This window comes from Tachyglossus aculeatus, chromosome 10, assembly GCF_015852505.1.
Source record: "Tachyglossus aculeatus isolate mTacAcu1 chromosome 10, mTacAcu1.pri, whole genome shotgun sequence".
Lineage (NCBI taxonomy): Eukaryota > Metazoa > Chordata > Mammalia > Monotremata > Tachyglossidae > Tachyglossus > Tachyglossus aculeatus.
The window spans coordinates 6,449,150-6,476,565 of record NC_052075.1 but is presented as its reverse complement, the minus strand read 5'-3'; the positions used below and the strand labels follow the sequence as shown (position 1 = coordinate 6,476,565).

Here is a 27,416-nt window from a genome sequence, read left to right as displayed (position 1 = left end):
ACAAGTCAGCAACATATAGAGACGGTCCCTACCGAACAACGGGTTCACAGTCTAGAAGGGAGAGACAGAGAACAAAGCAAAACATGTTGACAGGTGGCAAAATCACCTCAAAATCAAAATCACCTCAAAAACAGAACAAAACATGTAGACAGGTGTCAAAATCACCTCAAAATCCCACACAGGAGCTGGGGTCAGACAGCCCTTTTGAAGAAGGAAGACCTCCCTGAAATTGAACCCTACAATGACGCTGAATCTTAACCCCCTTGAGGGATGCCTCAGATAGCAGTGCTACCCCCAGTCTTAGACATGAGCAGGAATTAGGTATGAGCGTGGACAATTTTAAGAGAACTTTTGATTGTGTATTTTTCTGGATAATTAAAACGTGGACAGAGACTGTGTCCAACCAACCACTCAACCCGTTGTATTTGTTGAGCGCTTACTGTGTGCAGAGCACTGTACTAAGTGCTTGGGAGAGCACATTATAATAACATAACAGACATTCCTTGCACTCAACGAGCTTACAGCTAGAGGGTGAGACAGGCATTAATATAAATAAATAAATTATGGGTATATACACAAAAAGAAGCACCATGGCCTAGCAGACAGAGCACGGGCCCACAAGTCAGAAAGATTGAGTCTGTCTTTCTAGTACCGGCTCAGCCCCTAGACTGTAAGATCGTTGTGGGCAGGGAATATGTCTGTTATGTTGTTATAACACAGTAAGCGCTCAATAAATACAATTGACTGACTGATTCTGTCTCCACTGGTTACGGGTAGTGAATGAGTCTGCTGATTCTGTTGTATTGTACTTTCATGCATTCATTCAATCATATTTATTGAGTGCTTACTGTGTGCAGAGCACTGTTCTAAACGCTTGGGAAGTACAAGTTGGCAACATATAGAGATGGTCCCTACCCAACAACGGGCTCACAGTCTAGAAGGGGGAGACGGACAATAAAACAAAACATGTATGCTCCCAAGTGCTTAGTACAGTGCTCTGCACATGATCGATGAATGCCATTGATTGATCGATCTGTTTAAAATGAAAATATTCAAAGCCACCCTTATATTTTGTTTTGAACATTTTGTGTCATTTTCTGTTTTCCCTGAAACACCCACTCCGTGAGTGCTTTTGCGATTGCTAAAAGTGCTCTGCATGTATACAAGATTATTCCCCCATGTGTATCAAGACCTAGTGTCTGTCTGAGATTGGGAACTCAGCAGGCAAAGATTGCTTTTATTGACCAATTCTCCGTTTCCCCAGTGGAAAACCCAATATCATTAATTCTGTGAAGGTTCTTTTCTTTTAAGACCAGTAACATCTATTCAGTTGGAATTAATTTTATTTGTTCCCAAAATGGATGGTGACATGCATGAGTTTAGTTGAATACTCAGAAGCTTTTTTTATAAATTAGAAGTAAGGCAGGGTGTTGCGGGGCAGCTGATTTGCAGGCTGCATTTATAGATCGGAGTTAAGAACCTGTAACTGGCTACTTTTTTTCATGTGTTTCCACCTGAACTCTCCTGCCACTTACCCTTAATAGAGTCCTGATAGAAAGTAGTAAACCTGAAAAGTAGTCGCTGCTTCAGCGGGAGATAGAAATGCCAAAGCAATATTTTTTTAGACTAAGCAAGTCTTTTCCCATCACAGCAGCTTGACTTTCAGACTTAAGTGAACCATTGTGACATTGGAGGTGCCGAACCTTCCAGAAATATCCACACCGATAAGTCTGGAAGAAAATATCTACTAGAAAAGACAATATGAGTAGCATCGGTAAGCACTCGATAAATACTGGCTTTCAGAAAGCTCCTCCTTTTTTCTCTCCAAAACTCCTGCAATTGAAGGAGAAAAACATTTCTTCTTGTTTCTTCTAAGCAGCTCATTAACTCGATCTCTTTGGGATACCTGAAAATGATATTTGGTTTTCTAAGACCCATTTAGCAGTGCCTTGTGTCAGCTCACCTCAGGCCAGACCAGGCTGCCAGAAATTTGCGGAGGGGGAGAAATAGAGGGAGAGAGACTATTTCATTTGGGTTGTAATCCCAGCTCTGCCACTTGTCTGCTGCGTGACCCTGGGTAAGTCACTTCTCTGCGCTTCCGTTACTTCATCTGTAAAATCAGGATTAAGACTGTGAGCCCCATGTGAGGCATGGATTGTGTCCAACCTGATTAGCTCTGTCCAGGGCTTGTTGGTAGTGAAGCAGCCACAGACAAGCAGTGATTCTGCCAAAAGCACATAGATCAATGGTAATTGTTGAGCGCCTACTGTGTGGAGAGCACGGTGCAGGAGCCGTGTCTAATTCCAACTGGTGTATTCTTTCCCAGCACATACAAGTTGGCAACATATAGAGACGGTCCCTACCCAACAGTGTGCTCAGTTTTAATCCCCATTTTAATAATAATGATAATAATGATGGCATTTAAGTGCTTACTATGTGCTAAGCACTGTTCTAAGCACTGCGGAGGTTACAAGGTGATCAGGATGTCCCATGGTGGGGGACTCACAGTCTTAACCCCCATTATAATAATAATGTTGGCATTAGTTAAGCGCTTACTATGTGCCAAGCACTGTTCTAAGTGCTGGGGAGGTTACAAAGCGATCAGGTTGTCTCACGGGGGGCTCACAGTCTTCATCCCCATTTTACAGATGAGGTCACTGAGGCCCAGAGAAGTGAAGTGACTTGCCCAAAGTCACAGCTGACCTGTATATGTTTGTACATATTTATTACTCTATTTTACTGTACATATTTACTATTCTATTTTATTTTGTTAATATGTTTTGTTTTGTTGTCTGTCTCCCCCTCTAGACTATGAGCCCGCTGTTGGGTAGGGACCGTCTCTATATGTTGCCAACCTGTACTTCCCAAGCGCTTAGTACAGTGCTCTGCACACAGTAAGCGCTCAATAAATATGATTGAATGAATGAATGACTGTGAGCCCCAGAGGAGAAGCAGTGTGACTTAGTAGATAGAGCACGGTCCTGGGAGTCAGAAGGATCTGGGTTCTAAACCTGACTCTGCCACTTGTCTGCTGTGTGACTTTGGGCAAGTCACTTCACTTCTCTGGGTCTCAGTTCATCTTTAAAATGGGGATTAAGACTGTGAGCCCCACGTGGGACTGGGACTGTGTCCAACCCGATTTGCTTGAATCCACTCCAGAGCTTAGTACAGTGCCTGGCACGTAATAAGCACTTAGCAAATACCACAATTATTATTATTATTATTTGAGCCTGGGACTGTGTGTGACCTGATTAACTTGTTTCTAACCCGGTGCTTAGAACAGTGCTAGACATATAGTAAGTGCTTAACAAATGCCATGGTTGTTTGGTTTTTTGTTAATGGAAGTCCTCTAATGATGGTCTCACAGTTTGTCATTCAGAAGGCAGGTAAATGTGGGCTTCGAAAAACTTTTTAACCCCTTGTCCTAAATCCCTTAGTTAATTTTTTGAGAAATGAATAGGGAGGCAGTCTGGCTAGTGGCAACAGTATGGAATGGTAGGTCAGGAGACCTAGGTTCTAATCTCAGATCTGCCACCGGCCAGCTGTGTGACTTGAGGCAGATCCACTAATCTTTCTGTTTCCTCCTCTGTAAAATGGGGGTAAAATGCCTGCCCTTGGTGGTGGTAATAATAATAATAATAATAGTAATAATGGTATTTGTTAAGCACTTACTATATACTAAGCACTGATCTAAGTGCTGGGGTAGATGCAAAGTAATCAAGTGGTCCCATGTGGGGCTCACCATCTTCATCCCCATTTTACAGATGAGGGAACTGAGGCACAGAGAGCTCAGCTCCTCCAGGAGGCCTTCCCAGACTGAGCCCCTTCCTTCCTCTCCCCCTCGTCCCCCCTCCATCCCCCCCATCTTACCTCCTTCCCTTCCCCACAGCACCTGTATATATGTATATATGTTTGTACATATTTGTTACTCTATTTATTTTACTTGTACATATCTATTCTATTTATTTTATTTTGTTAGTATGTTTGGTTTTGTTCTCTGTCTCCCCCTTTTAGACTGTGAGCTCACTGTTGGGTAGGGACTGTCTCTATATGTTGCCAACTTGTACTTCCCAAGCGCTTAGTACAGTGCTCTGCACACGGTAAGCGCTCAATAAAGACGATTGATGATGATGATGAAGTGACTTGCCCAAGGTCACACAGCAGACACGTGGTAGAGCTGGGATTAGAACCCATGACCTCTGACTCCCAAGCCCGGGCTCTTTCCGCTAAGCCACACTGCTTCCCTAAGTTTCAGTTGTGTTAGTAGCTTCAAAACCAGGCAAGTTATGGAAAAACCCCCCACAAAATCTGGACAGAAAATGGCTTTTCTTTGCACCCTGTGCCCCTTAAGTGCCATTTAAGATCAGCCTGGAAATTTATTTATGTTTTTATTATCCGGGGCTGGGCAGGCATCGCCATCTATGAGATAAAAATCTAACCTCACTGTCACCATATGTTTTAGCATTCTCTGGTAGGCCCAAGTTTTCTCTTCCTCCTGCCATTTTAAAAATGATGTCTGTCACTTTTCTTAAACGAATACAAAATTCTAGTCCAGAAGAAATCCGAAAAGTCTAAAAGATCTTTACCACAGTAGACGGTTTCTTGGCCACTAGTACAAATGGAGAGCCAGTTAACGTGTTGGCTGGCTTGGCTTAGGTCTGCGTGGAGTTAGATTTGATCTGCATACCAAATATATCACTAATACTTATGTTCATTAAGAGCTGGTGGCAAGATTGATAAAAGGACTTGTGAGATTATGGCTGTTTCTTGAAAGACTTCCAAATATATTTGGGTCAAAAATACGTGATAAAGCATATGTTTCTAAGCTTCTCTTATGGCTTGGCGTTCAGGAGAAATGACCATCGAGCACACAAAGTTCGCTCTTCTCTCCGACAATGCAGGGGTCACTTTGTTGACGAATCCTGTATTAAGGAAAACTTGAGTTATAGAGCACGTGCCTTGATTGGCACTGCATTTCTTCCACCCAGACAGATGCCCATTGTCAGAAGAATGTTCAAGTAATTCCCTAAGCGTGTCCTGGCTCAAATGCCAAGTGAAAACATGGGTTTTGGCAAAAAACCAACAGTACTGGAGTATATCTCCCGAATCCTGCTTAAAAGGAGCGGCAGGAGAATCTAATACAAAAGTTCTAAGAGCTTCTTCCTTGATGGCCACCTTCTGCCCCTCAGCCATTACGTACATATCCATAATTTATTTTAACGTCCTTCTCCCCATCTCGACTTTGAGCTTCTGTGGTTAGGGAATGTGCTAATCAACTCTGTTGTAGTATACTCTCCCAAGCGCTTAGTACCATGTTCTGCACACAGTAAGCAATCAATAAATACCATTGATTGATTAACTGAGGTACACTTCCTTTTGCACATAGTAAGCGCTTAATAAATGCCATTATTATTATTATTATTATTATTATTATTTTACCTCCAGGTCGTCTGGGCTCTGCCTAGCCCATCTGGGTTATCCACCTAGCTCCTTGTCTATTCTCCACAAGGGTAGGGAAGGGAAATGGGGAGGGAGGGAGGGAGAAACAAAGGAAGAAGGGAAAGAAAGGGTGGTGGAAGGGAGAGGGAGGAGGAAGAGAGAGAGGGGCTTCTAGACTGTTAGCCCACTGTTGGGTAGGGTCTGTCTCTATATGTTGCCAACTTGTACGTCCCAAGCACTTAGTACATTGCTCTGCACACAGCACTCAATAAATACGATTGATTGATTGATTGGAAAGACATCTACAGGGAAACAAAGAAAGAAAGTGGAGTGAGATACACACGGAGAGACCCCCTTTTTCCTTTGTTCCTAACCTTCCCTCCCCCCATTAGCCTCAGTTCTCTAGGACTCCAGGCTCTCACTAACATAAAAAAGAAGTGTGACTTAGTGGATAGAGCCCAGGCCTAGGAGTCAGAAGGATCTGGGTTCTAATGCCGGCTCCGCCACTTGTCGGCTGGGTGACCTTGGGCAAGTCACTTAATTCCTCTGTGCCTGGTACCTCATCTGTAAAATGGGGATTAAGACTGTGAACCCCACGTGGGACAGGGACCGTGTCCAACCCGATTAGCTTGTTTCTACCCTAGCACTGAGAACAGTGATAATAATAATAATACTAATAATAATGAGGGTATTTGTTAAGCACTTACTATGTGTGAAGCACTGTTCTAAGTGTGGGGGGGATACAAGGTGATCAGGTTGTCCCACGTGGGGCTCACAGTCTTAATCCCCATTTTACTGATGAGGTCACTGAGGCCCAGAGAATTTAAGTGGCTTGCCTAAGGTCACACAGCTGACAAGTGGTGGAGCAGGGATTTGAAACCATGACCTCTGACTCCCAAGCCCGTGCTCTTTCCACTGAGCCACGCTGCTTCTCTAAGTAAGCGCTTAACAAATACCATCATCATCATCATCGTGAAGGTTCCTGAGAGAAAAGGCTGGCAGGGCTGTCTACAGAGAGGTTTGGGAGGGCTGGGGGGAGTTTGTTTTAATTTTTTGTGTTTTTTCAATCTCACAAACACAACCTGCTCTCACTTTTTAACCTCTTTTAAGATCCATGTCACTCCCTTCCCTCCTGTATTTTTTTATGGTATTTGTTAAGCCGTGTGCCAGGCACTGTACTAAGCACTGGGGTAGATACAAGCTAATCAGGTTGGACCTAGTCCGTGACCCACAGTCTTAATCCCCATTTTACAGATGAGGGAACTGAGGCCCAGAGGAGTGAAGTGACTTTTCCAAGGTCACACAGCAGACAAGTGGCAGAGCTGAGATTAGAACCCAAGGGCTCTGATTCCCAGGCATGGGCTCTTTCCATTAGGCCACACCGCTCCTCGTACCTGTCGTACCATTTTTCTAGAAGGCAGCTTCACCTGTTGCCCTTTCTTAATAATCATAAAAATGATGATAATCATGACCCTCTGCCCCCCTCTTCCCTGGCAGCATGTCTAATGCCTGCTGATCTTGCAGGATCCTCCTCAGTCCCTCAAACAGGGCTTTGTATGGATGGCTGCATTTTAAGTAGCTCAGGGAGCGTATCCGTGGCCCATAAGTAAAAGAAGAAAAAAATAATGCACCTGATTTCATTAGTAGCCGGGATTTATAGCGCAATCTCCGGGTTGGAAAAGTGAGAAAGAGAAATCTTATTGAAGCAGAGGACTTGCTTTAGTGATTCAGAATTCCTAAGCGTCAGCTTTAGGAGAGGCAGGTAAAGAGGCAGGGAAGGTAATGGCAGAGCCTGGCTATGATAAGATTAGACGAGGAAACAGAGACATTCCAGGAACCTACTGAAGTATCGCCCCTTCTTTTAACAAAACCCGTGTCCGCCTGTACTTAAAAGTCCAGTAGTTAGCACTCGATCTAGTGCTAGAAACGTTTCCAAGAATGTCCCATAAGTTGAAAATTGTCTTTGAAAAGACATCTCATTTTCTTTGAGTCTCTGATTGCTCATCAGGCATGAAATAATTTATAGATCTATTAGGAAAGCATAAATCTGCGGCTTAGTAATGGAGAATAAGGACAAGGCCAGTGAGGAAGTTTAATATTCCGGGGGAGAGCTGCAGCTCATCAACAGACTTGTGGTGCAGCCAAATTTCCTAGGAAGCAGTGTGGCTTAGTGGAAAGACCCCAGGCCTGGGAGACAAAGAACTGGGATCCTAATCCTGGCTCTGCCACTTGCCTCCTGTGTGACCCTGGGCAGGTCACTTAACCTCCCTGTGCCTCATTTACTTCATCTGTAAATCGGGGACCTAAATACCTTTTCTCCCTCCTACTTGGAATGTGAGTCCCTTGGTGACAGGGATTGTGTCTGAAATGATTGTATTGTATTTGCCCCAGGCTTTAGTGTAATGCTTGGCATAGTGCTTAGCAAACATAACAATAATAATAATAAAAATGATGGCATTTGTTAAGCACTTACTATGTGCAAAGCACTGTTCTAAGCGCTGGGGCGACACAATGTGATCAAGTTGTTCCACGTGGGGCTCACAGTCTTAATCCCCATTTTTACAGATGAGGTATCTGAAGCTCAGAGAAGTTAAATGACTTGCCCAAGGTCACGCAGCAGACATGTGGCGGAGCTGGGATTCGAACCCATGACCGCTGACTCCAAAGCCCGGGCTCTTTCCGCTGAGCCACGCTGCTTCCCTTGGACAAGTCGCTTCATTTATCCGCACTTCTGTTTCCTCATCTGTAAAATGGGGGGTAAATCCTATTCCCTCCTACTTAGACTAGGAGCCCTATATGGGACAGGGACTGTGTCCGACCTGATTATTTTGTGTCTACGCCAGTGCTTAGTATAGTGCTTGGTACATAGTAAGTAACCGCTTAGTGCAGGGCTCTGCACACAGTAAGCGCTCAATAAATATGGCTGAGTGAATGAATGATGATGATGATGGCATTTGTTAAGCACTTACTATGTCCCAAGCACTGTTCTAAGCGCTGGGATAGATGCAAGGTAAACAGAGTGTCCCATGTGGGGCTTACAGGCTTCATCCCCATTTTACAGATAAGGGAACTGAAGCACAGAGAAGTTAAGTGACTTGCTCAACGTCACACAGCAGACAAGTGGTGGAGCCGAGACAAGAACCCACAACCCCTGACTCCGAAGCCCGGGCTCTTTCCACTATGCCACGCTGCTTCTCGAATAACACTCAATTATTCAGAGATCAACTCTCCGGATTGTGGTTTATCCAGGCCTTTTTATTCTCTGTCTCCTCCTCTTTTGTTTGCTGGTTAGTCATGTTGCTACTCACTTTATTTTCCAGCAGGAGTCAGGGAAAAGAGACAAACACCATTCATACATTCATTCATTCGTTCGTTCATTCATTCAATCGTATTTATCGAGTGCTTACTGTGTGCAGAGCACTGTACTAAGCGCTTGGGAAGTACAAGTCGGCAACAGAGATGGTCCCTACCCAACAACGGTCTCACAGTCTAGAAGGGGGAGACAGACAACAAAACAAAACGTGTACAACGAAACAAAACCGTTTTGCTCCTAGTTACAACTTTGGGGGAAGGCTTAGTGGGGAAAGAGTTGGGAAGTATTGTTTCAGCTCAGGTTTTGGGTTTGCTGTGAATTTAAATGATGTGGATCCACGGCTCCCATGAAGAGGTGAAGCGATGCTTGGAGGTTCAGTAATTCTCTTCTGTGGTATTTATTGAGTTCTTACTATGTGCCAGGCACTGTACTAAGCACTGGCGTGGATACACATAAATCAGGTTGGACACAGTCCCTGTCCCACATGGGGCTCACAGTCTCAATCCCCATTTTACAGATGAGGGAACTGAGGCACAAAGAAGTTAAGTGACTTGCCCAAGGTCACACAGCAGACAAGTGACAGGAGTGGGATTAGAACCCACGTCCTCGGACTCCCAAGCCCGTGCTCTTTCCACTAAGCCATGCTGCCTCTCCAGAAGGTGGGGATCAATCAGGACTCTTCAATATTTCAAAGAGTGACAGAGGGCATTTCTTTCGCTTTGGTAACAGAAGCAAATCCATCTTTGTTTCCCCGCGGGAGACATTTCTATAATTGGATAGCTAGGATTCTTCTATCACATTCCCTGGCACTGGTTGAGGAACTTTTCTCCCTTTCATGATTAATGATCCCTCACAACATCCCTGTCAAGGGAGAGATATTATTATTATTTATATTGTTACTATTAACAATATCACTTTTATCGTTATTATATCTGCCCATTCATTCATTAAATCATATTTATTGAGTGCTTACTGTGTGCAAAGCACTGTACTAAGTGCTTGGGAGGGTATAATAAAATACAATTTAAGTGCGTACTGTATGTCAAACACTCTTCTAAGCTCTGGAGAAGATACAAGTTAATCAGGCGGGACTCTGTCCCTGTCCTGCTTGGACCTCAAGGTCTAAGTAGGAGGGTGAGTTGGTATTGATTCACCATTTGAGCATTAAAGAAACTGAAGCAGAGGAAACTAAGTGACTTGCTGAATATTTGTCCGGGTTCCATTTTCAATACCCTCCATCTTGCATATGGAGCCAACTGAGTCAGGAAGACTAGAACCCTTATCTTCATGCCACTCTCTCGACAGGCCTTCAGGGAGTGGAAGACACAGGTGTGCTTCTAGAATCATCATAATAATAATAATAATGGCATTTGTTAAGCATTTACTATGTGTGAAGCACTGTTCTAAGCACTGGGGGGCTTACAAGGTGATCAGGTTGCCCCCTGTGGGGCTCACAGTCTTCATCCCCACTTTACAGATGAGGTAACTGAGGCTCAGTGAAGTGACTTGCCCAAAGTCCCCCAGCTGACAATTGGCGGAGTTGGGATTAGATTAGTTGGGATTAGAACCCAACTCCCAACACTGAGCAGCGTGGCTCAGTGGAAAGAGCCCGGGCTTTGGAGTCAGAGGTCGTGGGTTCGAATCCCGGCTCCGCCAATTGTCAGCTGTGTGACTTTGGGCAAGTCACTTAAATTCTCTGTGCCTCAGTTCCCTCATCTGTAAAATGGGGATTGACTGTGAGCCCCCTATGGGACAACCTGATCACCTTGTAACCTCCCCAGCGCTTAGAACAGTGCTTTGCACATAGTAAGCGCTTAATAAATGCCATTTTTTAAAAAAACCCACGACCTCTGACTCCCAAGCCCGGGCTCTTTCCACTGAGCCACGCTGCTTCTCTAATACAAACCATAGGCCGGCATTTGGAATGGAAATAAAAATCCATAAAAGGAAGGAGCAAGTTCTGATTCTCATTTCCTTTTCCTTTCTTTCGTTGTCCCCCACATTCATAATAATAATAATAATAATAATAATAATAATAATAATTATGGTGCTTGTTAAGTGGTTACTTTGTGCCAAGCACTTTTCTAAGAACTGGGGTAGGTCTATGTTCATCAGGTGGGACCCAGTCCCTGTCCCACATGAGGCTCATAGTCTTAATCCCCATTTTACAGATGAGGTAACTGAGACACAGAGAAGTGAAATAACTTGCCCCAGGTCACACAGCAGCCATTTGGCGAGGCTGGAATTAGAACCCAGGTCCTTCTGATTCCTAGGCCTGTACTCTATACACTAGGCAACGCTGCTTCTCTCTACTAAGACCCAGGTTAGATACAAAATAATCAGCTTCTTGACCGTCCCTGTCCCACATGGGGATTCACCATCTTAGAGAAGGGAGAGCAGGTCAAGAACTGAAAGGAAGCCAAATACCACCAAGAAGATGAAGAGAGGCTTACAGTCCATCAATCAATCATATTTATTGAGCGCTTACTGAGTGCACGGCACTCTACTAAGCGCTTGGGCGAGTGCAATAAATACGATTGATTGATTGCAATGTGATAAAGTTGGTAGATATGTGCCTTGCCCACAAGGAACTTGTAGTTTAGAGGGCGAAACACATTAAAATTAATTATGGATATGTATGTTAAGTGCTGTGGGGTGGAGGGTGGGGTGAATAAAGAAAGAGTGCAAATCCAAATGCAAAGACGATGCAGAAATGAGAGGTACCGGGGGAAAGAGATATCGGAAAGAGATATCAGAAAGAGGTTCACGTTTTAGCCGTGTACCTCAGGTTTACCAAAAAACCGCTGCTGCGCCATTTACTCTTCTGGATGACCAATTGCTCAAGAGCCGCCATTACTACTCATTCTAAGATGTTTCTTGCCTGACCTTCTCTTTCTTAGTATTTTTGAATGATCTTATATGGAAGCAAACTTGCTTTGAGCAGCATTAAGTCCAGTTCCTTGGGCAGGTTGCATTCTCCTGAGTGCACACAGTAAGCGCTCAATAAATATGATTGAATGAATGAATGATGTAGCGGTGGTGGTGATTATGATGGTGACAATGAGGATGAAACAAAATGACCACAATCAATGGTATTAATTGAGCACTTACAGTGTGTAGAGCACTGTACTGAGCACTTGGGAGAGTACAATACCACAGAGTTGTTTTATAGTATCTGTTAAGCACTTAGTATGTGCCAGGCACTGCACTAAGCACTGGGGCAGGATACAAGCTAATCAGGTTGGACACAGTCCATGTCCACATGGGACTCACAGTCTCAATCCCCACTGCACAGATGAGGTAACTGAGGCACAGAGAAGTGAAGTGACTTGCCCAAGGTCACACAGCAGACAAGTGGTGTAGCTAGGATTAGAACCCATGTCTTTCTGACTCCCAATCTGTGCTCTATCCTCTAGACCATGCTGCTTTTTCTTGGTAGATGTGATCCCTGCCCACAAGGAGCTTACAATCTACAGGGGGAGGCAGACAATAAAATAGATTAGAGAAGCAGCGTGGCTTCGTGACAAGAGCATGGGTTTAGGAGTCAGAGGTCATGGGTTCTAATCCCGGCTGCTCCACTTGTCTGCTGTATGATCTTGGGCAAGTCACTGAAGCAGCATGGCTCAGTGGAAAGAGCCTGGGCTTTGGAGTCAGAGGTCATGGGTTCAAATATCAGCTCCTCCAACTGTCAGCCGTGTGACTTTGGGCAAGTCACTTCACTTCCCTGGGCCTCAGTTACCTCATCTATAAAAGGGGGGATTAAGACTGTGAGCTCCACGTGGGACAACCTGATCACCTTGTATCCCCCCAGTGCTTAGAACAGTGTTTTGCACATAGTAAGCGCTTAATACCATCATCATCATCATTCTCTGTGCCTCAATGACCTCACCTGTGAAATGGGGATTAAGACTGTGAGCCCCATGTGGGACAACCTGATTATCTTGTATCTACCCTAGTGCTTAGAACAATGTTTGGCATATAGTAAGCGCTTAACAAATACTATCATTATTATTATTATAGGGGAAATGCGCTCATGCACACAAACACACACACACACCAAGCCACCCACCCTCCACAACCCCTGCTCCCCACCACTCCCACCACAATGGGCTTGCTTGTGTCTTCATTTATTCTGTGCCTCCTCTGTCATCCAGAATACGGTTCTGCCCCTGTTAGATGCAGCCAAACAAAATCCCGTAGCTGATCTCTCTTATCCTGTTGTTTCGCTGTGTTCTCTGATGCCAAGGATTTTGTGGGGTGATTTTTTTTATCTTAGTGGAAAAAGCCCAGGGCTAGAAATCCAGACCCCGAATCAATTTCTAGCTCCACCTCTTGCAGGCGGTGACCTTGCTCAAGTCACTTAACCACTCTGAGACTCAATTTCCTCTTGGGAAATGGAAATAAAATCCCTGGTCTCTTCCCCTCTGGATAGTGAGTCCCTTGTAGGACAGAGACGGTGTCTGATCGGATTTTCTTGTGTCTACTCCAGTGTTTCAATCAGTGCTTGACACCTAGTAAGCAGATAATAAATACCATCATCAGTATTATTATTTGTTTTAACTAATAAGCTGGGCATTTGCTCCCACTGATTCCCAAAATGCCGAGCACAGAAAGGATTTTTAGAATCTGCTTTACATGCAACTCAGGCCGTGGAGTGAGGCTGAAAGCAGCCAGCTCAGAAGGAATCTGACATTACCCACCGTAAATCACATGCAGCCTCCAGATAATAAGAAAGCTGCCCTGATTTAGGCTGTGGGGTCTAATGGAGATATCCTGTATAAATTTTCATCAAATGGAGCTAAGAAATCCTTCATTCACTCTCTCAGCCAGCTGCCTCTCTAATGTCAGAGGCGATCCGAACGAAGATGTCCAGCACTGGCTGACCTGTAATGAAATCATGCTAATGAAGGTGGTTCTGAGAGGTGAAATCTGCCAGCAGGCTGGAAGGCAATAAGTCCAAAAACTCAGGACACACACATTGTAAAATAAATGCCAGTCCATTACAAGAACAGGAGTGATCCTGTTCCCTTTTTCACCCACAGCACTGCTATGTCCATAATTTCTTTAAATCAATTTATATCTCCCCGTCTAGGCTGTAAGCTTGTTGTGGGCAGGGAATGTGTTTTTTATTGGTATATTGTACTCTCCCAAGCACTTAGTACAGTGCTCTGCACACAGTAAGTGCTCAATAAATGCAATTGATTGAATGAATGTACCAGATCTGTTATATTGGGCTCTCCCAAGTGTTTAGTACAGTGCTCTGCACGCAGGAAGGGCTCAATAAATACGATTGGTTGAAATACAAGTGACTGATTTTACCCCAGCTCGATTTTATTTTTTTTAATGATGATGATGGTATTTGTTAAGCACTTACTACTTGTTGAGCACTGTTCTAAGCGCTGGGATAGATACACACAAATTGGGTTGGGGACAGTCCCCGTCCCACGTGGGGCTCACAGTTTCAATCCCCATTTTATCGATGGGATAACTGAGGCACAGAGAAGTCAAACGACTTGCCCAAGGTCACACGGCAGACAAGTGGCCGAGCCAAGATTAGAACCCCTGACCTTCTGATTCCCAGCCCCTTGTTCTATCGACTACGCCAGGCTATTACATGCCAAGCACCGTACTGAGCGCTGGGGTCGATAAGATGCAATCAGATCAGACATAAATTCCTGCCCCACATGGGACTTGCAGACTGAGCAAGAGGAAGAACACGTATTTAGTCCCCATTTCACAGATGAGGAAAATGAGACACAGAGATGTTAACTGACTTGCCCTAGATCACACAGCAGGCCAGTGGCGGAGCTGGGACTAGAATTCATGTTTCCTCACTCCCGGTCCCTTGCTTTTTCCATTAGGTCACATTGCTTCTCTACAGGAGACTCTGCTCTCTCCCGATATTGTATATTATTTATCCTATTTTATATTTATTCTACATTTTATAGAATAGAAAAATATATTCTGTATTTTACAAAGGAGGCATCCTGGTGACTTGGCTGTGGTTCTGTGATATGATTAGCAGAATGTATTTGTGCTAAATTTGTCACAACTTTGATGCTTTCCACATCCAGTAATATCTCAAGAATGCAGAAATGCATAAAACTAGGGAACAAGAAAAAAGGGAAAAGACAGTGGGCAGGGATTTGGATTCTCTCCTTTCATTTTTCTCTAAGCCAACCCCCCCCCCCCAAAAAAAAAAACCACAGCTCTTGTGAGAAGCCAAGAGGAGGAGAATCCTTCTAAAAGTCGATATTAGGTCCAAAACTGGACTTCTTTAGGCTTACAGACTGCATTAGAAGTAGGGGAGATGCATATTGCTTTTATCTCAGTGATTCCTACTGGGAAAACAAGCTTTGATCCCAGTAGTGTTCCGGCAGAAAAGACGGAATTAACGTTCAGTGAACATGCTCCTGGCTGCACGGTTTCAAGTCAGAACTGGGGGGGGTTGAAGCTGAGGGGAAATATTCAGCATCACCCCCCTAACAAACTCCCAGAAGCTTTCCAAAATGGTGTGATGAGCATTCAGGCTGCCCAAAGTCTTCCCCACCTGTGCTAGAGCTGGGTAAATTGGGATGTTAGCGTGCTTCCGTTGCCGTGTGTCCAACTCCATTTGCTCGTATCCACCCCAACGCTTAGTACAATGCCTGGCACATAGTAAGCACTTAACAAATACCATTATTATTCTTATTGTTGTTATCTTTGAAAGTTGCAGGGAGCTGGTTAGGAAGATGATTAGGCTCTCCAACTGGGTAAAGCCAGTCCAGTTGTCAGGATGGTCAGGGGAGGTTAGAGGTGTAGGATTGTTCAGTTGGCACAAAGGACTCTCCCACCAATTTTGGGGTTCCTGGGTACCAAACAGTTGAGGGTTTGTTGGTGGAGGTTCGGAAATTTCCTCTTTCTGGAGCCCCAATGCTAGTACTTTCTACGCACTTGATATTCACCCCACCCACAATCTCACAGCTCCTACATAAATATCCCCTTCCCCTCTATACTGTAAGCTCGTTGTGGGCAGGGAATGTGTCTGCTTATTGTTGTATGCTCCCAAATGCTTAGTACAGTGTCCTGCACATAGTAAGCGCTCAATAAAATAACCACTGAATGAATGATTGAATGAGTCATTGCCTCTAATATTTTGGAGAGTGATGTCACAAATGATCTCAACTAGAAGGCTTTCCAGGCAAAGAGTAAAGAATTTATTTCTGAGAGTAGCAAGGCTAAGAACACACCAAGGTAGGGTGGTTTTTTAGTTTGTTCATCAGCGGTCACTATTTCTCATTCTTTTGGTTTAAGGATCAGTCATGCATTCTTTTTTTGTTTCTCTAATTAAATGCACACCTGCATGTGGTAGACTTTGAGGTCCTTGAGAACAGAGATCATGTCTACTAGCTCTACTGTAGTCTCCCAAGTACTCAGGACAGTGATATGCAACCAGATGTTCAATCAATATGATTAATTGATATTTGCACTTAAACATGCATTAAACACATACAGGCAAATATACAAACACATTACCCTTAGCTATGATTGATTGATTAATTTGGGTGCATGAAGGTGTGCATGTACATCAGGTAAATACAAGCACCTGTATACATGCACACACAAGAATGTGTGTACATGTGAGTCTGAGCCTTCCCGAGAATATAGGCAATCACCTCTGAGCATATGGACTTGCAAGAAGGCCTTTATTCACATACATGTTTGCGCATTCATTCATTCATTCAGTCGTATTTATTGAGCACTTACTGTGTGCAGAGCACTGTACTAAGCGCTTGGGAAGTGCACATCGGCAACATATAGAGACGGTCCCTACCCAATAACGGGCGCACAGTCTTGAAGGGGGAGACAGACAACAAAACACATGTCCAGAGACACTCATATGGAGTGTCTATTCCATAATTAATTTTAATGCCTGTCTCTCCCTCTAGACTGTAAGCCCCTGTGGGTAGGAAACATGTCTGCCAACTCTGTTCTGTTATACTCTCCCAAGCTTTCAGAACAGCGCTCTACATGCAATAAGTGCTCAATAAATACAACTGATTGATGGAGAATAATAATTGTGGTATTTGTTAAGTGCTTACTATGTGCCAAGCACAGTGTTAAGCACTGGGGTAGATACAAGATAATCAGGTCCCATGGGGAGCTCACAGTAAACTCTAAGTAGGCATTCATTCATTCAATCATTTATTGAGCACTTACTAGACATGAAAACAGGCATTGAATCCCCATTTTGCAGATGAGGAAACTGAGGCACAGAGAAGGCTTGCCCAAGGTTACCCAGCAGACAAGTGGTGGAGCTGGGATTAGAATCCAGGTCCTCTGACTCTCAGGACCGGGCTCTTTTCACTAGGCCACACTGCTTCTGAGTAATGGGGCTGGGAGCCATTTTGAGAGGTAGCTGCATCCTTCCTGGTAAATTTTCATTTGTTTTTTCTTCCCCAAAGCCAATTTCTAAAAAAGCAGCAGAAACCAAGTGAATCATCACCATCAACTAACATTTAGAGAGCTGCGAATGATCCCGCTGCTTGGCAACTGTGTGTTGAGGGCTATTCAGACCCACATTCATCTTTTCAATAGTAACATGAGAGAAGCAGCAGCGTGGTCTAGTGGATAGAGCACAAGCTTGGGAATCAGAAGGACCTGGGTTCTAATCCCGGCTCCTCCTCATGTCTGCCATGTGACCATGGGCAAGTCACTTCACTTCTATGGGCCTCAGTTACCTCATCTGTAAAATGGGGATGAAGACTGTGAGTCCCATGTGGGGTAGAGTCTAGCCTAATTAGCTTGTATCTACCCAGTGCTCATAGCAGTGCTTGGCACATAATAAGTGCTTAAGAAATACCATCAGTATTATTACTATTATTAGAAGAAGACGGCTGAGGGGGTTGGGGTGGGCTCTAGCTACCTGCCAGGTCATCAAAGGCATAATAATGGTTGTTGGAAAAGAATTAAAAATCCACCCAGTCTTCCTACGGTGCACAATTGCATTCTTGCAGAATCCTCCATTGAGGAGAACTCATAATAATAATAATTGTGGCATTACTATTACTATTACTACATTACTATGTGCCATGCCACTGTGCTAAGCACTGGGGTGGATACAAGCAAATCGGGTTGTACGGGGACGCATTCCCCACCCCACGTGGTGTTCACCCTTAATCCCCATTTTACAGATGAGGTAACCCAAGGCTTACGGTTTTGGCAGAAAGGCAGTGCAGCCTGGAGGAGAGCACCAAGGACTGGAAGCCAGGAGACCTAGGTTCTTGTCCTTTCTCTGCCACTGGACTGCTGCGTGATGGGCTAATCGCTTCACCTCTCTGGGTCTCAGTTTCCCCCTCTGATAAATGGAAATGAGATTCCTGATTTTGGGACCTCTTAGACTGGTAGTTGAATGTGACAGGGACTGTGACCAACTTGATAACTTTGTCATCCCAGTGCTTGACACAGAATAAGTCCTTAGAATATATCCTTACTTACTAGGAGCGGTGGTTGGACCTTCTCTAGTTTCCTAACACCATTCTCTGCAAAATGCACAGTGAAAACATGTTTTATGGCAAAATTCAATCAATCAATGGTATTTATTGAGTACTTTCTGTGTGCAGAGCATTGTAGTAAGCTCTGGGAAGAGTACACTATAACAGAGTTTTTTAAATGGTATTTGTTAAGCATTTACTATGTATCAATCCCTGTTATAGGTACTAGAATAGGTACAAGTTAATTAGGTCACATACAGTCCCTGCACCACATGGGGCTTATATTCTAAGTAGGAGGGAGAATAGTTATTTCCATTTTAAAGTTGAGGAAACTGAGGCCCAGAGCAGTTAAGTGACTTGCCCAAGGTCACCCCGCAAACAACTACCCAGGTCCTTCTGTCTCCCAGGTTCATGCTGTCTCTTCTAGGCCCTGCTGCTTCTCACATTCCCTGCCCACAACAAGCTTACAGTCTAAGACAGACAGACACTAATACGAATGAATAAATTATGGAAAATTGACGCCGGTAAACTCAATTGACATGTGAAAGATCTTTGCCACCCTCATCCTTTTCTCCATGTCTGTTTCTGGCCAGTGGGGATTTTCCCCAAATCTGACTAAGGCATTCATCAACTCTTTAAAATGACTTTCCCCTCCCTATGTGGGTGGGAATCTGTTTGTATCACTGGATTACGTTCAGAACCTAACACAGCCCCATGTTGAAAAAGTAGTGTCCGTAGTGCAATATAAACCCTATGTAACAGGGGAAGCAGTATGGCCTAATGGAAAGAGCAAGGGCCTGAGAGTCAGAGCACCTGGATTCTAATCCTGCGTCTGCCAGGATTAGAGAAGCAGCGTGGCTCAGTGGAAAGAGCACGGGCTTTGGGGTCAGAGGTCATGGGTTCAAATCCCAGCTTAATAAATGCCGTCATAATTATTATTATTAAATGCTTAGTGTGTGACCTTGAGCCAGTCGCTTCACTTCTCTGTGCCTCAGTTTCCTCAACTGTAGTATTAAATCCAACTCCCTCCTGTTTAGTCATTCAATGATATTTATTGAGCGCTTACTGTGTGCAGCATACTGTACTAAGCACTTGGGAGAGTACTATACAACAATATAACAGACACATTCTCTGCTCCCTGTGAGCCCCATGTGGGGCAGGGACTGTGTCTCACCTGATTAAGTTGAGTCAACTTCAGCACTTAGAATAGTGCTTGACATATTCAAACGTGCATAACAAGTACCATTAAAAAAAACACAAAACAGTTGGGAATTTAACAGATGGGACATCAGTAAATTGCCAAGTATGTAGGGAGAAGGTTCTCGGACTGTTTGGATGATGCTAGAAACCCATTTATCATTAGCACAGGCAGCCTCGTTCGTTTTGAATGGTTCATTAAGGGTGAGCCCAATGCAAAAGCCATTAGGCTTCTCTGCTGAATTTAAATATAAATCAGAAAACACACATAACCAGAACAGATAACCCCAGGAGCCAGAAGAACTGCTGCTTCATCTCTAGATATCACTCGGGAATCCCTCAGTCAAAACGTCTGTGCCATTCTCTAAAGGAGAAATTAGAATACACAGAACTGGGAGTCGGGAGGCCTGGATTGAATTCTAATCCCAGCCCCGCCATTTCCCTGCTGTCCAACCTTTTTCACGTCATTTAGCCTCTTTGTGCCTGTTTCTTCATCTCTGATATGGGGATTAAATACCTGTTCTCCCACCTCCTTAGACCGAGAGCCCCACGCAGGATAAGAATTTTCTCTGATCTGATTGTACCGTATCTACTCCTGGGTTTAGCACCGTGCCTGGGTCGTAGTAAATGGTTAACAAATACCATTATTATTAGTAATGAAGAGCCCTTCTGATGCTCCTGTTGGTTTAGAATAGAATTGAGAAACTAATTAGCGGTGGAAGCCAGCTGGCATGCCCAAATCTGTGACGGAGGAATTGAGCCAGACTTTATCCCAGCTGTAAAGGCTAGAGTTTCTCAGGTCTTGGATGACAACTGGGCAAGCGTAGGAACAGTCCGTTCAAGGAGGGAGGCAACTTCACTGTGCTCTGGGCTAAAGTCACTCCTACTTAGAAACCAGGGCAAGCATTTTTCCTCTCCACAGGCTTCACTCTTTTTTTTATGGTATTTGTCAAGTGCTTAGTGTGTGCCAGTCACTGTACAAAGCACTAGGGTAGCCACAAGACAATTGGGCTGGACACAGTCCCCTTCCCACTTAGGACTCACAGTCTTAATAGCTATTTTACAGATGAGGTAACTGAGGCAGAGTGAAGTTAAGTAACTTGCTCAAGGTCACACCGCAGACAATAATAATAATTGTGGTGTTAAGTAAATTCTATGTGCCGGGCGCTGTACTAAGCACTGGGGTGGATATAAGCAAATCAGTTGGACACAGTCCCTGTCCCTCAGGCGACTCACTGTCTTAATCCCCATTTTACAGATGCAGGAACCGAGGCACAGAGAAGTGAAGTGACTTTCCCAGGGTCACACAGAAGACAAGTGAAGGAGCTGGGATTAGAACCCAAACTCATTTTGGGCAGGGAATATATCCTTTTATTGTTATACTGTACTCTCCCGAGCACTTAGTACAGTGCTCTGCACACAGTAAGCATTCAATAAATATGACTGAACGACTGACAAGTCCTCTGACTCCCAAGCCTCTGCTCTTTCCACTAGGATACTCTGCTTGGTCTACTCCTTGTTTTTTGACCTGGTTTGTGGAGAATAAAAAGACGTCTCTCTGTCCAGGGGCAGTGAAAAGGCACTACCTGATGGCATTGCATTCCAGTGAACTGGATCAATCAATCAGTAGTATTTATTGAGCACTTACTAGAGTCCTCGAGACTGTAAGCTCCTTCTAGACTGTATGTTCTGTGGGGGCAGGGAATATGCCTACCAAATCTGTTCTGTTGTTCTCTCCCAAGCAGTTAATAAATTGCTCAGCACACAGAAAGCCCTGAGTAAATACGATTGCTTGATTGATTCCTCCCCCTTGCCCTTTCCAAAATCCTAAATTCAGTTGCTTTCCTATACATGTAATGTATTTTTTGTGCCTGTCGCCCCTGCTAGATTAAAAGATCCGTGAGAGCAGGGATCATGTCGACCAGCTCTATTGTATTCCCCAAGTGCTTAGTGCTCTGCAGGCAGGAAGAATTCAATAAATATCATTAACATCCTGAGGAGGTGGGCCCAGCCATCACTGTCCAGAGAATAAGGATATTTATATCATCCCTGCCCGACCCTTTATTATTCTGAACAGCAGCTTGGGTAGGTAGAGAGAATTAACCAGCTGTTCAGTGAGGCTTGAAGCAGTACAAACAGTAAGCAAGCAGCATGGCCTAGTGGGACGAGTCTGAGCCTGGTAGAGGACCTGGGTTCTAATCCAGGCTCTGCCACTTGTCTGCTGTGTGACCTTGGGTAAGTCCCTTCACTTCTTTGTGTCTCAGTTACCTCATCTGTGAAGTGGCAGTTAAGACTGTGAGCTCCATGTGCGACAGGGATCGTGTCCAACAGGATTAGCTCGTTTTACCCCAGCACTTAGTTCTGTGCCTGGAACATAGTCAGTGGTTAACAAATACCATTTTTTTTAAAAAAAAAAGGAAAGTCACAAGATTTGCAACAGGTGTTTTGGCTCTTGGAAGGAGACGTGTCTAAGGAGGTGGCCCCCTGTGCTTCCCCCCAGATGCTGCCGGGGTTATTTTTGGGAAAGCTTGGGCGTCTAATCGTCTTTTCTTAGCGGATTGTCTGAATGGAACCAGCTGGTTGGTCTCGTTGCTTTTTATGGCTGGCTGGAGCTTGAAATCAATCTGGAGTGTGAATATTCGACAGAGTGGGGTATTAAATCCATGCCCGGGGAAGCCCAGGAAGAAGTAGCCATGTGATCAGACCCTCAGTAAGGTCCAGCTGAGTTGCTGAAAATATCTGAAGCCTTTGGGATTAAAATCAAAGGGAAAGTTTAGTCCGTTCTTTGTTGGGCTTTTTTTTTTTTTTGGAGTAAGTGCTTGTATCTGTCTATGTATCCAAGGCCTTCATAATTGCTGGTGTATAGTGAGTGGATGGAGCATGGGCTGGGAGTCAGAGGGACATGGGTTCTAATCCCAGCTTCACCAAGGTCTGCCATGTGACCTTGGGCAAGCTTCTGTGGGCCTCAGTTTCATCTGTAAAATGGGACTTAAGAATGTGATCCACATGTGGATCAGGGACTGTATTCAACCTGATTAACTTGTATCTACCCAGCACATAGTAAGCACTTACAAAGTACCATAATTATTATCATTATATTCTCCCAAGTGCTTAGAACAGCGTTCTGCATATAGTAAGTGCTCAATAAATACTATTGATTGATTGATTGATTGATATTCTGCCAGGTAAACCTGTCATGGGCTGGGAGCTTACTGAGTTTTCAGATGTAAAAAAGAAACAACCCCAAACCTCTGAGTTTAAATGTCAGTAGCTTTTGGTGGATTTCTCTGGACCATTTAGTCTTGGAATCATTTGCAAGGCTGTGCAGACGTATTCTTGATTCAGGCTGCACTTTTATACGTATGCTTATACTCTGCTTATTTCCCCTACCTGTAGTTTATATTTTAATGTCTATCTCCTTCTGTAGACTGTAAGGTCTTTGTGGGCAGAGAGTACATCTACCAACTCTGTTGTATGGAACTGTCCCAAGCGCTTAGTGCAGTGCTCTGAGCTGAGAAAATACCACTGATCGGTTGATGGAGTTAGATGAGTTCTCCCCGCCTAAGCCAAGCAGCCCATCGCTCAGCTCTGGCAAAGAAAAGAAGAAATCAAACCAGCCACAATGATACTTCCTTCCTGCAGTGAGGGAGAACAGCCTACTGCGAATGACTCAAACAGTCAGCCAGTCATATTTATTGAGTGTTTACTGTATGCTGAGAACTGTACTAAGCGCTTAGGAGCATACAGCATGGCTCAGTGGAAAAGACCACGGGCTTTGGAGTCAGAGGTCATGGGTTCAAATCCCCGCTCTGCCAATTGTCAGCTGTGTGACTTTGGGCAAGTCACAACTTCTCAGTGCCTCAGTTCCCTCATCTGTAAAATGGGGATGAAGACTGTGAGCCCCACGTGGGGCAACCTGATCACCTTGTAACCTCCCCAGCACTTAGAACAGTGCTTTGCACATAGTAAGCGCTTAATAAATGCCATTATTATTATTATTATTATTACAATATAACAATAAACAGGCACATCCCCTGCCCACAACAAGCTTACGGTCTAGAAGGGAAGACAGACATTAATAGAAATAAATAAATTACAGATATGTACATAAGTACTGTGGGGCTGGGATGGGGGGGATGAATAAAGGGAGTAATCAGGGTGATGCAGAAGGGAGTGGGAGAAGGGGAAAGGAGGGGCTTAGTCTGGGAAGGACTCTTGGAGGAGATGGGCCTTCAGTAAGGCTTTGAAGTGGGGGAGAGTCATTGTCTATCAATTATGAGGAAGGAGGATGTACCAGGCCAGAGGCAGGACATGGGTGAGAGGTCGGCGGCGAGATAGAAGAGATTGAGGTACAATGAGAAGGTTAGCAGTAGAGGAGCGAAGTGTGTAGGTTGGGTTGAATTAGGAAAGTAGTGAGGTGAGGTAGGAGGGAGCAGTTTCCCCTGCCATTGAGGGGGCTCAGAACCCAAAGGGCGGGACCCTCCCCCACTACCCTCCATTGCTCGTGAGAAGGGGGTCCCACAGCTCCATAACAGCTGTTAGAAGCGCCGGCCTGGGAGTCTGAAGGACCTGGGCTCCAATCCCAGCTCTGCCACTTGTCTTCTGTGTGACCTTGGGCAAGTTACTTCACTTCTCTGAGCCTCGGTGACCTCACCTGTAAAATGGGGATTAAGACTGTAAGCCTCAGGTGGGACAGGGACTGTGTCCACCCTGATTACCTTGTATCTACCCTAGCACTTTGAACAGTGCCTGGCACGTAGTAAACACTTAACAAATACCATTTAAAAAAAAAAAAGGTGGCCCAGGGCACAGAAGGTCTCGATTGTTGAAGGCTTTGAATTTTGCCCAGGGTGGTGAGGAAGTTGAGGACTAACCCTTTGAACACTACTTTGTATTTCAAAACAATAAGGAGTGATAATAATTATAGTATTTATTAAGCGCTTACTATGGGCCAAGCACTGTACCAAGTACTGTGGTGAATACAAGCAAATTAGATTGGACAGAGTCCCTGTCCCGCGTGAGGCTCACAGTCTCAACCCCCACTTTACAGATGAGGTAACTGAGGCCCAGAGAAGTGAAGTGACTTGACCAAGGTCACACAGCAGACAAATGGCAGAGCTGGGATTAGAACCCATAACCTTCTGACATCCAGGCCTGTGCCCTAGCCACTTTTTTTAAAGTGAATAATAACCTCATAGTTAAACTTTTATCATTAAATGTGGGACAGTGATGAGTGTGTTTTTTATGGGTGGAAAATGATAAACCCACCCTTCCTAAAAAGGATAAAGAAGCCGCACAGGTTGGTGTGAATTATTTTCCCATCCCTTTCCGAAAAGGGCCTGCTTTTTCCTTCCAGGCGTCTTTCTCTTCCCTGTACCCTTGCATATAATAATAATAATAATGTTGGCATTTGTTAAGCGCTTACTATGTGCAAAGCACTGTTCTAAGCGCTGGGGGAGATGCATGGTGATCAGGTTGTCCCACGTGGGGCTCACAGTCTTAATCGCCATTTTACAGATGAGGTAACTGAGGCTCAGAGAAATTAAGTGACTTGCCCAAGGTCACACAGCAGACATGTGGTGGAGCCGGGATTCGAACCCATGACCTCTGACTCCAAAGCCCATGCTCTTTCCACTGAGCCACGCTGCTTCTCTCTTCTATCACACAAAAAGGCATATTCTGTTTGTTTTCTGCAGGTGATCTATGCCCTAAATATGAAAAACGATGAGCAGGAGGCAAGTCTCGAGGCCCTGAAGGAAGCCTATGAGAAGGAGATTGAGGATCTGATGGCAGAGACCAAGGAAAAGCTCCCCCATTTCCAAAGCAGAGCTGGAGAGGAGCCAAACCTTGGAAGGGCCACGGAGCAGGAGAAGCAGCAAACGGAGCATCCTGAGGCTGACTCGGCCTCGGGGGAGAAGCCGGGCGAGGGGCAGGAGCCCAGGATGGAAGCGGGCGGCGTCGAAGAATCCCCCACTCTTTGCAAGCAGGCACCAGACTTGAAGGGGGACTTGGAAGAGAAGAGTCAGCCATCGAACCAAGGATCTGAGTCCTTTACAAGTGACTGTGGAGGGCTGCAGAGAGAGAACCGAGAGACAGCGGAGGAGGAAGCGACAGACCTCAGGGAGGAGATGAACAACGCGCTTGGGGAAATGGAAAAGCGAAGAACCGAGAACCAAAACCTAATCGCTGACTCCGCCCAGAAAACCAGGGACCTCCAGGCCTGCTACGAGAAAGAGAACGAAGCTCTCCGAAAGGTCATGCAGCAGTACCTGAAGCAGTGGCAACAGAAAGAAGCCGAGCTAAGAAAAAGCTTCCGGGTCCAGGAAGTTTCTCTCCAGACCCGAGTGACCAAGCTCCAGACGGACTTGGAGACCAAAGGCCAGAAGGCCACTGAATTGAAGAAATATTCCCTGAAGCTGAAAGAACGCATTCAGGTAGCATGAGATCCACTGTGCTATCATCTGTCTTTCAGCTGCACTGAGTGTCAGTCAGTCAGAATATTTATTGAGCACATACTGTGTGCAGAGCACTGTACTAAGCCTTGGGAGAGTACAATATAACATTGCATATTCCCCGCTCACGACGAGATTAGAGTTTAGAGGGAGAGACGGACATGAATATAAATAAAATCACAGATCTGAACATAAGTGCTGTGGGGTTGGGAGGGGGGAATGAATAAAAGGAGCAAGTCAAGGTGGCTCAGAAGGGGGTGGAAAAGAGGAGAGGCCTGGGGGTGTTTGTCAGGGAAGACCTCTCAGTGGAGATGTGCTTTCAAAAAGGCTCTGAAGGTGGGGTGAGTCATTGTCTGTCAGATAGGAAGAGGGAGGGCCTTCCAATCTTGGTTAGTTGCCAAGTGTCGTGTGCAGTTTCAGGCAAGTGATTGAAACAGGCAGTATGGCCTAGTGGAAAGGGTAGTATACTGAGAGACAGGGGACCAGGGTTCTAATCCCAGGTCAACCGCTGGCCCTCTGATCACCTGCCCTGGGCCCAGTCTCCTCATCTGTAAAATGAGGATCAGCTACCTGCTATCCCTCCCTCTCAGATCATGAGCCCCATACAGGATCAGAACTGTGTTTGATTAAAGTATTCTGTAAAAAATCAGCCCTTAGAACATAGCTTCATCTATACCGTCTTTCCTGTTGCTGTCTGGAAGTCAAGGGCTCGGGGGCTTGGGAGGGTCTTAGAAAATAATTTTGAGTCTTGTTGAATGCGGGCTGTGATAAAGTGATTAGGGCTGTGTGCTGAACGGACAGCCGATGGAGGCCAGACAAATAAGAGATGGACAAATCTATTTTAGGACCTGGAGACGCAGCTTACGGAGGCGGGACGAGAGAGTCTGGAGTCGAGAAACACTATCAAAAAGCTGAGGGAAGAGCTGGCTGTGCTAAAAGAGAGACCCTTGCTGCAGGAATGGCAAATACTGAGTAAAGCAGGTAGGATGTTGGAAAACCCACCCGATAGAGACAGGCAACTGGACCTCACTTCTCGTAGCCAGAGAAGCCACCTGAGGTATTTGGAGCATGGAGGTGGAGGGGTGGGCTCTAGTCTATGGTGACAGTGGAGCGTGAGGAGGAAGCTTAAGGCTGGGTCTGTGTAAGCCCCTCATAATTTTGCAAGAGAACTATCCAGGATAAAATCTCATTTTTGGAATGCAATTTATTAGGGATTATACCACAGACTCCTAGCCCCATCTCTGCCCCCCACCCCGACCTGGGGATTCTGTTACCAGGACATGCTCCAGACTACAGAGAATATTTGAGGTTTTTCCACCTCGCAGCCCTGGTTTCCCCTGATGCCAGCCTCGGGGTGCCCGCAGTTCCCAGAGTCCAGGTAAGGGTGGCGTGAGGAGAAGAAGGCACCCAGGCCTCTACTTCCCTGGGCAGTAGTTGCCAGTTAGGTGGATGAATGGATCATTCAGGAGGCCAGATGCTCACAGAAATCACATGCTGTTGGCAGACCTAAAATCCCACCCTTTTCAGCCCTTCAGTCTTGGG

The 27,416-nt window shown here is 45.0% G+C and overlaps 1 protein-coding gene across 3 annotated transcripts in view; it reads left to right on the top strand.

The window, feature by feature from the left end:
- FAM184B (family with sequence similarity 184 member B) overlaps positions 1 to 27,416 on the top strand; it is a 76,861-nt gene that overhangs the window by 8,024 nt on the left and 41,421 nt on the right. For all 3 annotated transcript variants that reach the window (XM_038753149.1, XM_038753151.1, XM_038753150.1), the window contains exons 2-3: positions 25,119 to 25,856; positions 26,720 to 26,855. In XM_038753149.1, coding sequence (XP_038609077.1) covers positions 25,119 to 25,856; positions 26,720 to 26,855 — 874 coding nt within the window. The remainder of the gene's footprint in view (positions 1 to 25,118; positions 25,857 to 26,719; positions 26,856 to 27,416) is intronic.